At 44.2% G+C, this 14,116-nt stretch overlaps 1 protein-coding gene across 4 annotated transcripts in view; it reads left to right on the top strand.

Annotated features, from left to right (window-relative positions):
• TBC1D30 (TBC1 domain family member 30) overlaps positions 1–14,116 on the top strand; it is an 82,017-nt gene that overhangs the window by 33,549 nt on the left and 34,352 nt on the right. For 2 of the 4 annotated variants that reach the window (XM_082738296.1, XM_082738295.1), the window contains exons 3-4: positions 12,412–12,473; positions 12,994–13,059. In XM_082738296.1, the coding sequence (XP_082594422.1) occupies positions 12,412–12,473; positions 12,994–13,059 (128 nt within the window). Of the gene's footprint in view, positions 1–8,127; positions 8,774–12,411; positions 12,474–12,993; positions 13,060–14,116 lie in introns of those variants that run through there. The other 2 variants (XM_082738297.1, XM_082738298.1) reach the window with 2 other exon arrangements.

Genomic DNA, 14,116 nt, shown 5'->3' with positions numbered 1-14,116 from the left:
GACATTGAAGACCTCCTGAGGCTCAATGTTTTAGTACAGTTAGAGCGTTCTTTAATTCTGCTATCTGCCTCCCTGTGACTCTGATTTGGTCCTTTGGAGTACACATGAGGCTAATCTCAGTATTCTTAGCGGGTGGGTGAGGGCAGTAGGATAAGAAGGCAAAAGAGGAACGTCTGGAGAGGACCTGAGTGAGGTGCTCTGGTCAGTCAGACTCTCCTGTGGATCCGGTTCTGGGTCCTTTGCTGGGCAGACATCTGGAGGGACCACCCTCAAGCCATTCTAATCTTCATCCTGTAGCAACACTAACAACAAGTACGAGGAAAAAAAGGACACCGAAAGTAAATGTATCGAATGCCGGCTCTGCATCACTGTGTGCTAGACTCTTCACTTGTCACGCCATTGCATTTTCACAAGAACGCAAATTGGTATCATTGGTTCTAAAGGTGAGGAAACAGAAACCCAAGAATTAATGATCTCCCCTAGGGACATCGAGCCAGTGAGTGTGGGCATTAGAATTCTAACCTTATCTGCCTGCTTTCAGTGGTGGTGCTTTTGTGACCCACCACACTGCCTCTTGGAGAGCTGTAGGAGGTGCAGAGATTGCTTTCACACATTCCCTCATTCATCCGCACATTCTGCATCTTTTCTCTGAGTCATCTGAGCCTCCCAGCCAACATTAATGTCCATTCTGATCTCTCCTTCCCATACTCCTCTCTCCTCACCATCAAAGTTAAACAAGTTCTTTTCCAAGGCATGACCCTTCTCCTCTCTCTGAACATATATTTCTCAGCCATACTAACTTACAACTATAGGTATCAGAAACCCTCTCCTTTCATATCCCTGGACTGGATCAGAGGAATCTTAGGATGGTTTGGCACAAAATGTTAATCATGACTAGCTTGAACCATGATTTCATCTTCTAAAGCAATGGTGCAAGTCTTCAGTTCTGCTCTTGGTGTGGAAGCAAAGAGCCAAATACCATACTGTAAGAGGAGAGATGAGCTTTGTCCTTGACTTATTTTCAGTGGAAATATTATTGCTCAGTGAAACAAAGCCTAGGAAAACATTGGAATATATAATCCTCAGGAGGAGGTAAAGATAATGCTACCCCTCCGAGTACTCATGTAGTATTTTAAATACTCACAGAGTATTTTATTTTATTTTTTATTTTGTGAGATAGAGAGAGGGAGAGAGCAAGCAAGTGCAGGGGAGGGGCAGAGGGAGAGAGAGAGAGAATCCCAGGCAGATTCTACGTCTAGCGAGGAGCCCAACTCAGGCTCAATCTCAAAACCTTGAGATTATGACCTGAGCTAACATCAAGAGTCAGAGGCTTAACTGACTGAGCCACCCAGGTGCCCTCTCATAGTAATAATTGAAACCTGTCACACTGTCTTATCAATATCCACTTTGTCTCTCCTTCAGTAAACTATAAGTTTCTTGTGGGTAGAAAATGTACTAAATTCATACTTTTATTTCCCACAGACCATAGCATAATGCCTTTCCAATAGCAATTGACAAATAAATGTTTATTTCATGAATAACTAAATAAACAAAAGAAATAGAAAGATGTTTTTATATCAGCCACATAAACCTACCTGAAGTAGTATTACATCAGTTTCAGTTATTTTGAGGCAAGAAAATACTTCACAGAAAATAACAGACCAAGAGGAATAATATGATGGTTTTTAAAATTTTGGGTTGGCTGTGTATCTGAGGTTATATGGACCTATGTGACTGCAGGATTTTAAGTACATTTCCAGTATGGTACCCTGAAATGGGCTTCCACTCACCTTGTGAATTAAATTATTATATCAGTTTGTGATTTAAAAATTTCTGGTCTGTAGATAAAATGGATTATTCTTAAAATACTTCATCCAAAATATTTCAGTGCGTTTGGGGGAAATGTGAGGAGTTTTGTTCTTGAAAGTATCTGATTAAAGGGAATGGCCTTGGGAAAGCATCAACAGGGACTCTTACGAGATAGAAGGAGGTGCTGAGTTGATTTGGTATTGGAATTTAAAAGCTTCTCTGTTTCATGCTTGATAGAATCCTTTCTCTGAAGTAAACCAAATACAAAAGCCACACCTGATGGTCTTCAAGGATGCTTGTATTTATTTATTTATAAAAAAGATTTTATGTATTTATTTGACAGAGAGACAGAGCGAGAGAGGGAACACAAGCAGGGGGAGTGGGAGAGGGAGAAGCAGGCCTCCCTCAGAGCAAGGAGCCTGATTGATGTGGGGCTCGATCCCAGGCCCCTGGGATCATGACCTGAGCTGAAGGCAGATGCTTAATTACTGAGCTCCCCAAGAGCCCCCCAAGGATGCTTGTATTTAAATAAAGAAATCAGTTTTTATGACTGAGGGGAGAAATCATACAAAAAGAAAAGGAAATGTTCCCATGTATGTAAGGTGATGGGTCAGATAACTGTAAGGTTTCTCTTCCCCCTCAGTTTCTTCCTGCTTCTTCCTCTGCCTCTTCCATGAGGGGAAAATGGTTATGAAGCTTGTCACCATGAGCTCATAGCGTGTGGGCTTCATCCTGGATAAGGATGAGGGAACTACTTATTACGGCCTTCCTTTAAGGGAGGTCTGAGGAGAGGGTCACCTTTGTACAGTTCTGGCCACAGTTACCGTCCCTTTAGGGGAGATGTTATTTTTGCTATTCAGAAGTTGCTCACCGACCTTCCAGAGCTGTGGGTCGAGCAGAGAGGAGACTAGTGGCTTTATGCCACCAGACCCCTACCGTGCCCACTCTCTACCCACTGGGAGACACCCTAGAGCTGCTCTCTGCCCAGACCTCTTCCTACCTGTAGAGACCTGTGCAGTCACGAACAACTGCCGGGGACTCTGCTGCCGGGAGGATGAGCTCCAGGCCCATCTCCCCAGACCAAGCCAGCTCCCTGTGGTTTTTCTCTCTCCTCAAAGCAGGCTTCCAGGGCCTTTTCTCTTGGTACTTGTCACCACTTGTTCTGTGCAGTCCCTGAAGATAGGCACGTAAGCTCTTTTTATTTTAAGATTTTACTGTGAAATAAAAATAGCAGCGTTAGGAAATCCAGGAGTCCCAGACCTGATTTCCATCTGGAAGCTCCTGGGGACAGAGCTTTTCTTCCTTAAGTTGGGCTTTCCGTTCCTTTTGACTTCTTCCCCCTTCTCCCATTCAAGGGAGAGTTTGCTCTCAAGGAAGCCTCACTCCTAGCTCATAGGCCTGAAGGTGCTGGGGTAACCCAGCGGTCCCTACTTCTTGGGTCCACCTAGGAACTTCCCTCTTTGGGGATGGCCCACAGGGACTCGACTCTCTGGGACATGCAGGGTGTTCCTTCAGCAATGCAAGGAAAATCCTTGTGAAGGGTTCACTGAGCCTTCAGTTGTAATTCAGCTTCAATAGTAAGTGCTCTGGACTGGGCCAAGATAGAATTTGCCCAAGTGTGAATTCACTGTTATTTGATTAGTAAAGATCACTCAATTAGTAAAGAGGGATGTGAAGTTGGCCTTGGCTGGAAATCTCACCACCCGAGAGCTTTAAGCAAAGTCCATACTGGCATTGTTTCTGCTGCAAGCTGACTTCAGGTGACATCTTTTGCTTCTAGAAAACAATATTCCAGACATGAATAAGAAACTATGAGTCATACAATAAGCCTAATACTAGGTTTGTTCCATGACTGCTTTTAGACCATTGTATTTTAGTGCTTAATTATCTGTTTGCTATAAAAGTTGGCAATCTTGGCTTTCCTCTCCAATGTAAACAAAATAATATTTCTTAATTCCCTCACTACTTATTGGTATAATAGAAATTTTCAAATTTTTTTTTCTGTTTTCCATTTCTGTGTAGTTTAGAATGGGAATGGGAAGTTTTCAAGGAAACTTTTTTTTAAGTAGGCTCTGTACCCAGCATGGAGCCCAGTAGAGGGCTTGAGCTCAGAACCCTGAGATCAAGACCTAAGCTGAGGTCAAGAATCAGATGTTTAACTGTCTGAGCCACCCAGGCACCCCAGAAACTTTCTTTCTTTCTTTCTTTTTTTTAAAAGTATTTTTTTTTAAAGATTTTACTTATTTATTTGACAGAGATCACAAGCAGGCAGAGAGGCAGACAGAGAGAGAGGAGGAAGCAGGCTCCCCACTGAGCAGAGAGCCCAATGCGGGACTCGATCCCAGGACCCTGAGATCATGACCTGAGCCGAACCCACTGAGCCACCCAGGTGCCCCACCCCTCCCTGCCCCCGCCACAGATTTTCTTTTTAAAGAGTCAGTTTTTCCTTGTGATGAATCTGAGGTAAAAATGGAATTTTTATCAACAAGCGCCCATTACCAATGGCAAAAAAACTATTGTAACTGAGGAAGAGTTTCAAGGAGAGATCTTTTTGTCAACTATGACACATCTAGGTGGCTTGGCAATCTGGGGTCCAGATTCAGCTTTGGCAGTCCAGAAATTTGATTTCCTCAGCTCCCTGAGAGATTAGCAGATTCAGGGGTATTGACTGTGCTGTTAATGGGTCCAAACATTCTCTTCTTTGCAGCAAAATCTAGGGGAAGTCAGATGACATTTGGTGTTTGCTTGGTGAGCATGGAATCTGAGCCAGAGGAAGGGGGATGATCTGCGCGGTGTATGTCAGCCAGCTGTGGGAGCTGAATGTCCTTTCCACTCCAGAGGCAATGTTGTAGAGCAGCGCCCATTGCTCCTCCTCTTGGCTGCTTAGGCTGTCTTTCCTGCTGGCCCAGTGCTGGAATCGGAGTGTGAATAGCTTCCCTTGTTAAAAGAGAACACAAAACCCTCAAAGGTTTGAGCAGATGAGAACTGTGGAAGACGAGACGGTGCATGCACACACCAGCTTGTTTTCTTGGATTTTCCCTCTCCTTCCAGTTCCCTTCCTTTTATTCTGGCCATTAATCACCATCTTCACCCCCAGGGGCCTGGGGTGCCCTCTAAAAAATTGGCCAAAGCCGAACATCATTAACTTTCTGTTATTTTTATCAGCACAGCTGAGATAGGCTGGAATAGTCAACAGACATCAATTTAATTTTATTAAAATTAAGAGAAAGCTAAAGAAATGAACATGGACTGAAACTATGAAATCATCAGGCTGATGAAGGATAGATTTTTGTACCCAAGCTTGGTGTAAAATGTTGGGAAATCTAAGCCAAACAGTTAATCATGACCAGGTTAAACAATGACTTCATCTTCTTAAGTGATGAGGCAGAGTATTGCCTTTTCAAAGGACTTTTCCTCTGGTGGGGCAGGCGTAACTGAGGAGCTCAAACCCTGTCTGAGCCGCGTTTACTTTTGTAGGTTAACAATCTCATCTTAACAGATTCTTACATATGAAATGTTCATTTCATGCTTAGAGTTGTGTCACTTCTGACATTGTCCTCAAATTCTGGGGCTACTTCACAAAGCCCAGAACGTACTTCTTACCAAATAAGTCTGCCGGAGTCATTAAGAATGACTGCTTTTCCAGCTCTTGTAGAGTCTCACTAGGAATGCATTTAATAAATATTCAATACTTTTCAATCAATAGCAGCCATTGTTTTTGAGGCTCAAAATTGTCCATCGTTGGCTAATAGTAGTCTATTCATGTAGCCCTTACGTCCTTTTGACATGACGCCATTAGTCTTGGAGCACTTCCATACTTCCTTAGCTTATCAAAAATGATTTAGGCTCATCTTATACTTTTTTCAGGCTTAGTCCTACAATCAGTCAGATTTCAAAGAAGCCCTGATTCTTTTCAGTGGGGAATAGTTTTTAGAGACCACCACCTGGGTGCTGTAGGTGTTCATTAGTTTTAACTGTACTCAGGGGATATACCTGACCTTTGAACAACATGGGCTTGAACTGTGTTCATTTATAAGTGGATTTTTTTCAAGAAGTACTGTAAATACATTTTCTGTATGATTAAAATTTTTCTCTAGCTTTATTGTAAGAATACATATTTAATACATAAAACACACCAAAGTATTTTTTTAATTTTTTATTTTTAAGTAACTGTCTACACCCAGTGTGGGGCTCGAACTCACAACCCAGAGATCAAGAGTCACATACTTTACTGACTGAGCCAGACAGGTGCCCCAAAAGTTTGCATAGGAATTAATTTTTAAAAAGATTTTATTTATTTATTTTACAGAGCTTGTTGGCTGGGGGAGGGACAGAGGTGGAGGGAGAGGGAGAAGGAGGGAGAATATGAAGCATATTCTGAACTCAGCGCAGACTTCCAACACTGCCTGGCAGATCCTAGGACCATGAGGTCATCACCTGAGCCAAAATCAAGGGTCCCCACTCAACTGACTGAGCCACCCAGGCACTTCAGGAATTAATTTTTTTTAAAGTAAGCTCTATATTCAACATGGAACTCAGGACCCCGAGACCAAGGGTTGCATGCTCTACCAACTGAGCCAGCCAGGTGCCCCATCCAGATATGAGTTAATTGGCTGTTTAGTTATTGGTAAGGGTTCTGGTGAATAGTAGGCTATTAGGTCAGAATTTATTTGCAAATTTTCCACTGTGGGAGGGGAGGGAGGAAGGTTGACCCCCCAACTCCTCTGTTTCTTGTTCAAGGATCAACTGTGTATGTATTTTTGGGGAAAAAAAGGGGGGGCACCTGGGTGGCTCAGTCCATTAAGCAGCTGCATTCAGCTCAGGTCATGATCCTGGGTTCTGGGATGGAGCCTCCTTCCACCCCTTGTCGTAGGGCTCCCTGCTCAGTGGAGAGTCTGCTTCTCCCTCTCCTCAGCCTCTACCCCCACCTAGGCTCGCTCTCTCCCTCTCTCTCTCCTCTCAAATAAATAAAATCCTAAAAAAAAATTAAAGACATTTGACACATGTCTCGAGACATTAAAAAAAAGAGTTCATACTAGTATTTCCAATTTAATATAATATTGCAGGATTTAAAAACCCCTAATTTCTTTGTATACTTGTATTTCCTGTCACACTGAACAGATCTTGGTCCCTTTTGACAGTAACAATTATTTGCTTTATCCCATAGTATACATAAGAATTAAAAGAAAGCAATATCAAATAACAATAATGCTACTTGTTGACATTTAAGATTTCTTTGGAGCTCAATTTGCTGTTGGAATATATACCACCATTGATGTACAGTCATAATACTGTATTCTAAAGCAACTTACTAATTTTTTTCCTGTATTCTTGTGCCATCAACAGGATATTCAGTTAGGTTCATTTTTTCCCATTCATTTTCATTTTTTCTTTTTATTAATATGTTATTCCAGAGTCAAACTATGTAAGGTACATCCAGAAGACCTCTCAGTTTTCCATTCCTCTTTATTCCACACTGTTCCCTCCCATATAAATATCTTTTAGTTTTGGTTTATCCATGTAGTGTTCCTTTTCTAAATATTAGCAAATACAGATGTCTCTATTTCCTTCCACATCCTCTCTTTCCTTATTCCTCATTCATTTTTATGATTAATATTCAATTGGTTAATGTCATGGTTTAAGAATGACTTTTTTTTTAGGGGTGCCTGGGTGGCTTAGTGGGTTAAGCCGCTGCCTTCAGCTCAGGTCATGATCAGGGTCCTGGGATCGAGCCCCACATCGGGCTCCTTGCTCAGCGGGGAGCCTGCTTCTCTCTCTGCCTCTGCCTGCCTCTCTGCCTGCTTGTGATCTCTGTCTCTCTCTCTCTCTCTCTGTCAAATAAATGAATAAAACTTAAAAAAAAAAAGGATGACTTTTTTTTTTTTTTTTTTTTTAAACAGTAGTGATAGTTAATAGTTCTAAACTACTTAATCTCCGGCTGGAGAGAGGAGGAAGCACTTAAAAAAACAAAAAACAACCAAAAAACGCTGCTTTTAAATGTGAACACTTTTTTCTTAAAGGCTATTCTTCCAAGAGAAAGAACCATTATTATTATTTTTTACGTGCTTCCCATGCCTATCTAAGCTGCTAGGAGTTTAACACAATTTGGGATCAAGCTTGTGCTTCACCATCTGCCAGCTTCTCTGCCACACTGCCAGATTCATCCTTCGGGCCGCAGTCTCTTCTGACGCTGTTTGGTTAGGTGGACTCTTGCATCTCTCTGATATTCTGCACCTGAGACTTGCCCTCTTTGGTGCCCCTCTCCAGCTCCTCCCAGATCTTGGGAAGAGCACAGCAATCTCCGGCTGCTTCGGGTCCCTGGGCGCAGTTGTTCCCCTGGCAGCTCTCCAGTTCCCAGGCTCCCGGGCCCCGGGGTTTCCAGGCTCCGCAGCTCTGCGGCTCCCGGCTCCCGGGCGCAGATGCCAGGAGCCCGCCGGGCGTTGGGGAGCTAGGGCCGCCCCGCCTGCGCACAGTGATGCCGGGATTGGGGGCGGGAGCGCCGCCTTCGTCTCCCGCGCGCTCGCTCGCTCCCGCCCTCTTCCCCGCCCCAAGCTGTCTCCTGCCTCAGCCGTGCAGGCTCCGCACTGCAGATGCCTGCCGACCGCTCCGCGCTCGGTGGCTTCTGCGGTGCCCCGCAGGTCCCTTCGACCGTCGAGCGCCGGCCGCACTCTCGCTGCTCCGGAGGGCCCCTCGGCTAAGCGGACTCGCCAAGTTCCGCGCGCGAAGCCGCTACGCCGGCGGGGTAGCGGGGACCCAGGCGGACGGCGGCCTCGCCGGAGCCCGGAGCGCTCTTGAATGCGGCAGGACAAGCTGACCGGCTCCCTGAGGCGCGGAGGGAGATGCCTGAAGCGGCAAGGTGGCGGCGGCGGCGGCGGCGGCGTGGGTACCATCCTGAGCAATGTGCTCAAAAAGCGCAGCTGCATTTCTCGGACCGCGCCCCGGCTGCTCTGCACCCTGGAGCCGGGTGAGGACCCGGGGCTGCAGATGGGGCACTGGAAAGTAGCGTGGCGCCCCGGAACTGATGCCTCTGCCTCAGTTGGACTCCGCCTAGGCCGGGGAGCGCTTGCGGGCCGCGGGGTGCAGGGTACCGCGGCTTGGCGCAGGCGGGGCTGGGTCTGTCTGGGAGGGAAGAGCGCGGGCGAAGGCCTGGGTGCGGGCAGCGGCCTCCCAAGGCTGGGAGGACCCGATGCTGCCGGCGGGTCCCGACCCCGCGGCCTGTGCGCAGTCTAGCCCTATTTGTGCCGGGAGCTTCGGGCGAGCGGCGCGCTCGGCCCTGTGCGCGTGGTGGGGAAGTGTCCGCGGCTACCCGGGCCACCAGAGGCCGCGCAACCAATTGTGCTCTCGGCTCACAGAAAGCCAGATCTTGAAAGAGGTGCGTGAGGTGGAGAAAGGCACAGGTTTGATACTTGGGGACGGACGGGAAGGCAGCGGCTGCGAAGGAAAAATTGGGGGCATTTTCCTGAGGATCTGTGCGGCGTGAGTGCCAGGGCCAGCTCGCCTGGAGCCTTTAATTTGTGTGTCCGTGTGGGGAACGGGTTGGAAACACTCTTGCAAGTGGAGATTCTTTCTTAGAGCCAAAGTCCGGGAGCTCGCCTTGCTTGCTAGGCTAGGCCCTTTATGCTGCTAGCTTGTGTTTACATATCCCTGTTTCTCTAGACTGCATAACTCCGCGTCTGCTCCACCGCCCAGTATCCCTCCCTGGGGTTTTATGGGCCCGGCAGTGGCGCGGACGCCTGGGGCAGAGAGCTTTCTGCAAGGGGTGGCCGCAGAGGGAGCCAGCTGCACTCTCATCGGTGCTAAGCGCTGCTCGCTTGTCCCCAGCGTCGCCCCAGCGGGGTGCCAGACGACTTTGTCCTCCCCGAGCCCCTGCCTCCCAGCGCCATCGGGAACCTGCTATCCTGAGGCTGCTGGAGAGAATATGACGAGGCGCGGAACCCCAAAAGGTGGAACGCTTGACTGCCTTTACGAACCTTGTGGTTTCTTTGTTTTTCTCCCCAAGGAAGTGTCTAATTGCAGAGACTGTAGTATTTATTCACCATCTTCCTTTACCCTTAAAAAAATCTTCTTCCCACGTTAAAAGTGTTTTGTATTTCTGAATCCGGAACAGCCGTGACTATCAGATGAAACATAAACCTTCTCCCCTCCCTTACTCAGTTAGAAGAAAAGAGGGAAAATGACCTGATTTCAGCTATCGCATGCAGGTGGTGAATGATCAATTCCAGTTAAGTCCTGTGACTCATTTTAGATCGTGAGAAAATAGTTGTGGTTTAGACTAACCCCAGCCGGTTTTCAGCACCTGATGCCCAGCAGGTGCTCTGAAAAAGCAAGGGAGCATATTCGGTCATACCGTCAGGGAATCCAGAGATTTTAGGTCGGTTGAAATAACTGCGCGGGCGGAATTTTCTTGCCTTTGTTACAATAAAGCAAAAGTCATGACGACATGCTCCTCCGTTCAGCACTCCGCATCTGGACAGCAACCTTACAACGAAGTGTGTTTCTCATAGTGCCTTAAATCATTCGCCCCAGCTGGAGGCAATCATGTGGCCATTGTGTCATTGCTCTGCACCATCGAAGCAGGACTTCATTTAAATCATCTCAGAGAGATTAGAATTTGAGGGGGGTACTTCCCTTGGGGAAGGAAATCTTTTCAGGCAGAATATGCTTGTGGTCCTGAAGCTCTGAAAAGACATATCAGGGCATTGACTGGATGCCTGGGATTCTGTAACACAGCTTGACTTTAGAAATCTAGGACCCAAGTCTTGAATTCACAGTACTCTTCTAGGACTTCCAAGAAGGGCATCTGCACACTGTCATGGGCTTGGGTAAATCGTATATTTCTTGAGTCCACTAGTCTACTTTATTATTGTAATTCTAAATTCTGAAGATAGTTTCTATCTACATACCAACTCCTAAGCAGTGGAAGGTGTCAGGAGGTTTTCAGTATGCCTAATCTGCAGTCAACATCTTAGAAGGAAACATATTGTCATAAATGAGAATCATAAATTTTAAAACTGAAATTCTGTTAATAATGTTTGATATATCTTGATCCTTGAACTTTTAAGTAATAATCTTTAAAAAATGACTTGAAATATGATTTAGTTGATTTTGAAATTGTAGAAAAAAAAACACTTTCAGATTTGATTTTATTATTATTTTTTAAAGATTTTGTTTTATTTGAGAGCAAATGAGAGAGAGAGAGAGAGAGAGAGAGAGAGAGAAAGCACCAACAGTGGGGGAGGGGCAGAGGGAAAGGGAGAAGCGGACTCCCCATTGATCAGGGAGCCTGACACTGGGCTGGATCCCAGGACCTTAGGTTCATGACCTGAGCCGAAGGCAGACGTTTAAAGACTGAGCCACCAGGCATCCCTGATATTATTTTTAATAAAATAAACATGGGAATTAAAATTGTCATGTAATTTCCTTCAGGAACAACAGCACATACATCTAACATGGGATTCTGAATAAGAGCCCAATATGAATATTTCTTATTGTCTTTGTATATTATAAGCACATTGTCTTGATACATTCTCCTATTTATTTTCTCTTCTTCCTTAGATTTGGGACTGGAATCAAAGAAGTTTATTTAAAGTTATAGACAACTTGGAATTAGCTCAGTTATATTTTTAGCTTGTAGTCTATGATTAAACATACCAACTGTTTTATCTTCAATGAGCAAGTGTATTATGACAGAATTTTAAGATACATGAAAATCTCTGAATAAGATTGTTAACGTGGATTATTCCACAAGTGAGAAGGCAGTGACATTATTTTCATAACTTTTAATATTTCACCGAGGTTTCCTACATAGATTTAGTTCATGCATATATTAGAAAACAAATTCTATAAGTAGAGAATTATCTTCCTAAATTTCATAAATATAAATTATACTGTGCTAGGTGATTTATAGTTAATCATCACAACACTTAGTCTACTTAGATAGATATTATTACCCTCTTTTTAAAGATAAAGAATTGGGGGGCACCTGGATGGCTCAGTGGGTTGAGCCTCTGCCTTTGGCTCAGGTCATGATCCCAGGGTCCTGGGATCGAGCCCCACATCGGGCTCTCTGCTCTGCAGGGAGCCTGCTTCCTCCTCTCTCTCTGCCTGCCTCTCTGCCTACTTGTGATCTCTGTCAGATAAATAAAGAAAAAACATTAAAAAAAAAAAGATAAAGAATTGGGCTCCTGGGTGACCCAATGGGTTAAGCCATGGACTCTTGGTTTCGGCCCAAGTCATGATCTCATGGTCCTGAGATCCAGCCCTGCCTGGGCTCTGCTGTGGGCATGGAGCCTGCATAAGATTCTCTCCCTCTCCCTCCAAGTCTTTGGTGTCATTTTTTTTTTTTTTTTTTTACTACTCCAGACAGCTGTGGAAGCCACCATTCTATGTGATAAGCTTCATTCTAGTGGCCACAGGGTATTTTTCTATTTTAGAAAATCAATATTGTTACCTTCTATTTTAACAAAATTCACTAAAATTTAGCAAAAAATATATGTTCTAAAAATTTATGATGATTCAGTAGAATCAGGTTAATTTTTACTTTTATTTTTGGTCTAACTTGGTATTTTCTTCCAAAATAACAGTTTTATATTTTTCTTTTAGGAGTTGATACAAAGTTGAAGTTCACTCTTGAGCCATCTTTAGGTCAAAATGGTTTTCAGCAGGTAACTATTTTTGGTTATTGAAAATACTCTTACTTGGGGGAATCTACAAGGCACACAGGGTATATTCTCAAAGTAGGAAAACTAACATATACTTTACTACACATAAGGCACGTCAGTTTTTAAAATTATAGATAAATTAACTTAGGAGCTTATAAATGGCCTGTGTTTATACCTGCAACGAAAAATTTTGTACTTGCTATGTGTGTGAGTTTTGTACTTGCTAGGTGTGAAAAAAATTTTTAAAAACGGAGTATCTATTATTTTGAATCCATAATACATGTTTTTGTTTCTGAACTAGAGCTTCCCAGCCATTGTGTGTGGATGTGAGTCTCAGGTGTCTTAAGAGGACTTCAGGTGGGGGGTGGGCAGGCCTTGGAGTCTGGCTGAAAGAAGCTCTGTTTACCTCAGTGTGCTATACAAATTTTCTCATACTTTCTGGATGTCAAAATAGGAAAAAGATTGAAAAGTGCTTATCCAGGTCAATATTATCACTTTGCCAATGTTTTTTCTGTGTTCCTAGTGGTATGATGCTCTGAAGGCAGTTGCCAGGCTGTCAACAGGTATACCAAAGGAATGGAGGAGAAAGGTAAGGAGGATTCAGAGGGCTAAAATACAAAAGGATCGGCACTCTGTTCCTCTTTAAAATGTCTGAAATGTCCAAAAGAACATTCTAGATTTAGTAATTTGAAGGCTGTCTCTCTTCATGATTTATTCATCTAGTAAGTATTTATTGATTATTGATTCTATGCCAAGTACTGTTCCAGGTTCTGAGGATACAGGAGTGGGAGGATTAAGAAAAAACAGACCCAAATTTTCCTCCTCACGGAGTTTACAATGCATACAATATAAAGTATGTCAGATGATGATAAGTGCCGTGCATAAAAATAAAGCAGAGAAAGAAAGGAGAGCCCTGGGGGTGGGGGAATGGAGATAAGGAGGTGGCATTTTAAATAGCAAGGTAAAATTTGAATAGGGCCCTTTTGGTGGTGAGGGGAGCTACCTGGGGGACAAGCACTCCAAATAGGAAGCACCCTCCCACGATTGTCTCAGGAGTATGCAAGCACTAGGAAGGCACTGGGGGTGCTGAGAACAGTGAACCAAGGGGAAAGCATTTGGAGAGAGGGTCATAGAGGTAAATGTGATGGGGGTCAGGAGTTGGCAGGTCATGTAGACATTAGAGACTGCCGTAAGACCTTTGCCCAGTCTCAGATGGGAAGCATTGGGAAGTTTTGAGCTGTGGAGTAACATGATAAAACATATTTTAAATGGACCTCTCTGGCTTGATAATATGAAGGACAAGGGCGGAAGCAGGGAGATCAGTGGAAGATTTGGGTAATTCAGGCAAGAGGTGGATCAGGGTTGCCATAGTGGAGATGGAGAAAAGGGGTCAGAGTCTAGATGTATTTTGAAGGCTAAGTGGACATGAATTCCTGTTAGATTGAATATAAGGTATGTGATTCTGATGCTTGGGAGAAAAATCTGGCTGGTGATATTGATCAGTCTTCCTCCTGCTAAATTATGTTCAAATACCAAAACTTGAAGTGCTTTCTTAATATATTGATTTACAAATCTAGTCTTTTTTAAAAAAAGTAACATATCATGTATTATTTGTTTCAGAGGTACAGGTCTGTGATTCATCAGTC

The sequence above is a fragment of the Mustela nivalis genome, assembly GCF_964662115.1.
Source record: "Mustela nivalis genome assembly, chromosome: 7".
In the NCBI taxonomy this organism is placed as follows: domain Eukaryota; kingdom Metazoa; phylum Chordata; class Mammalia; order Carnivora; family Mustelidae; genus Mustela; species Mustela nivalis.
This window is presented reverse-complemented; position numbering and strand designations above follow the sequence as displayed.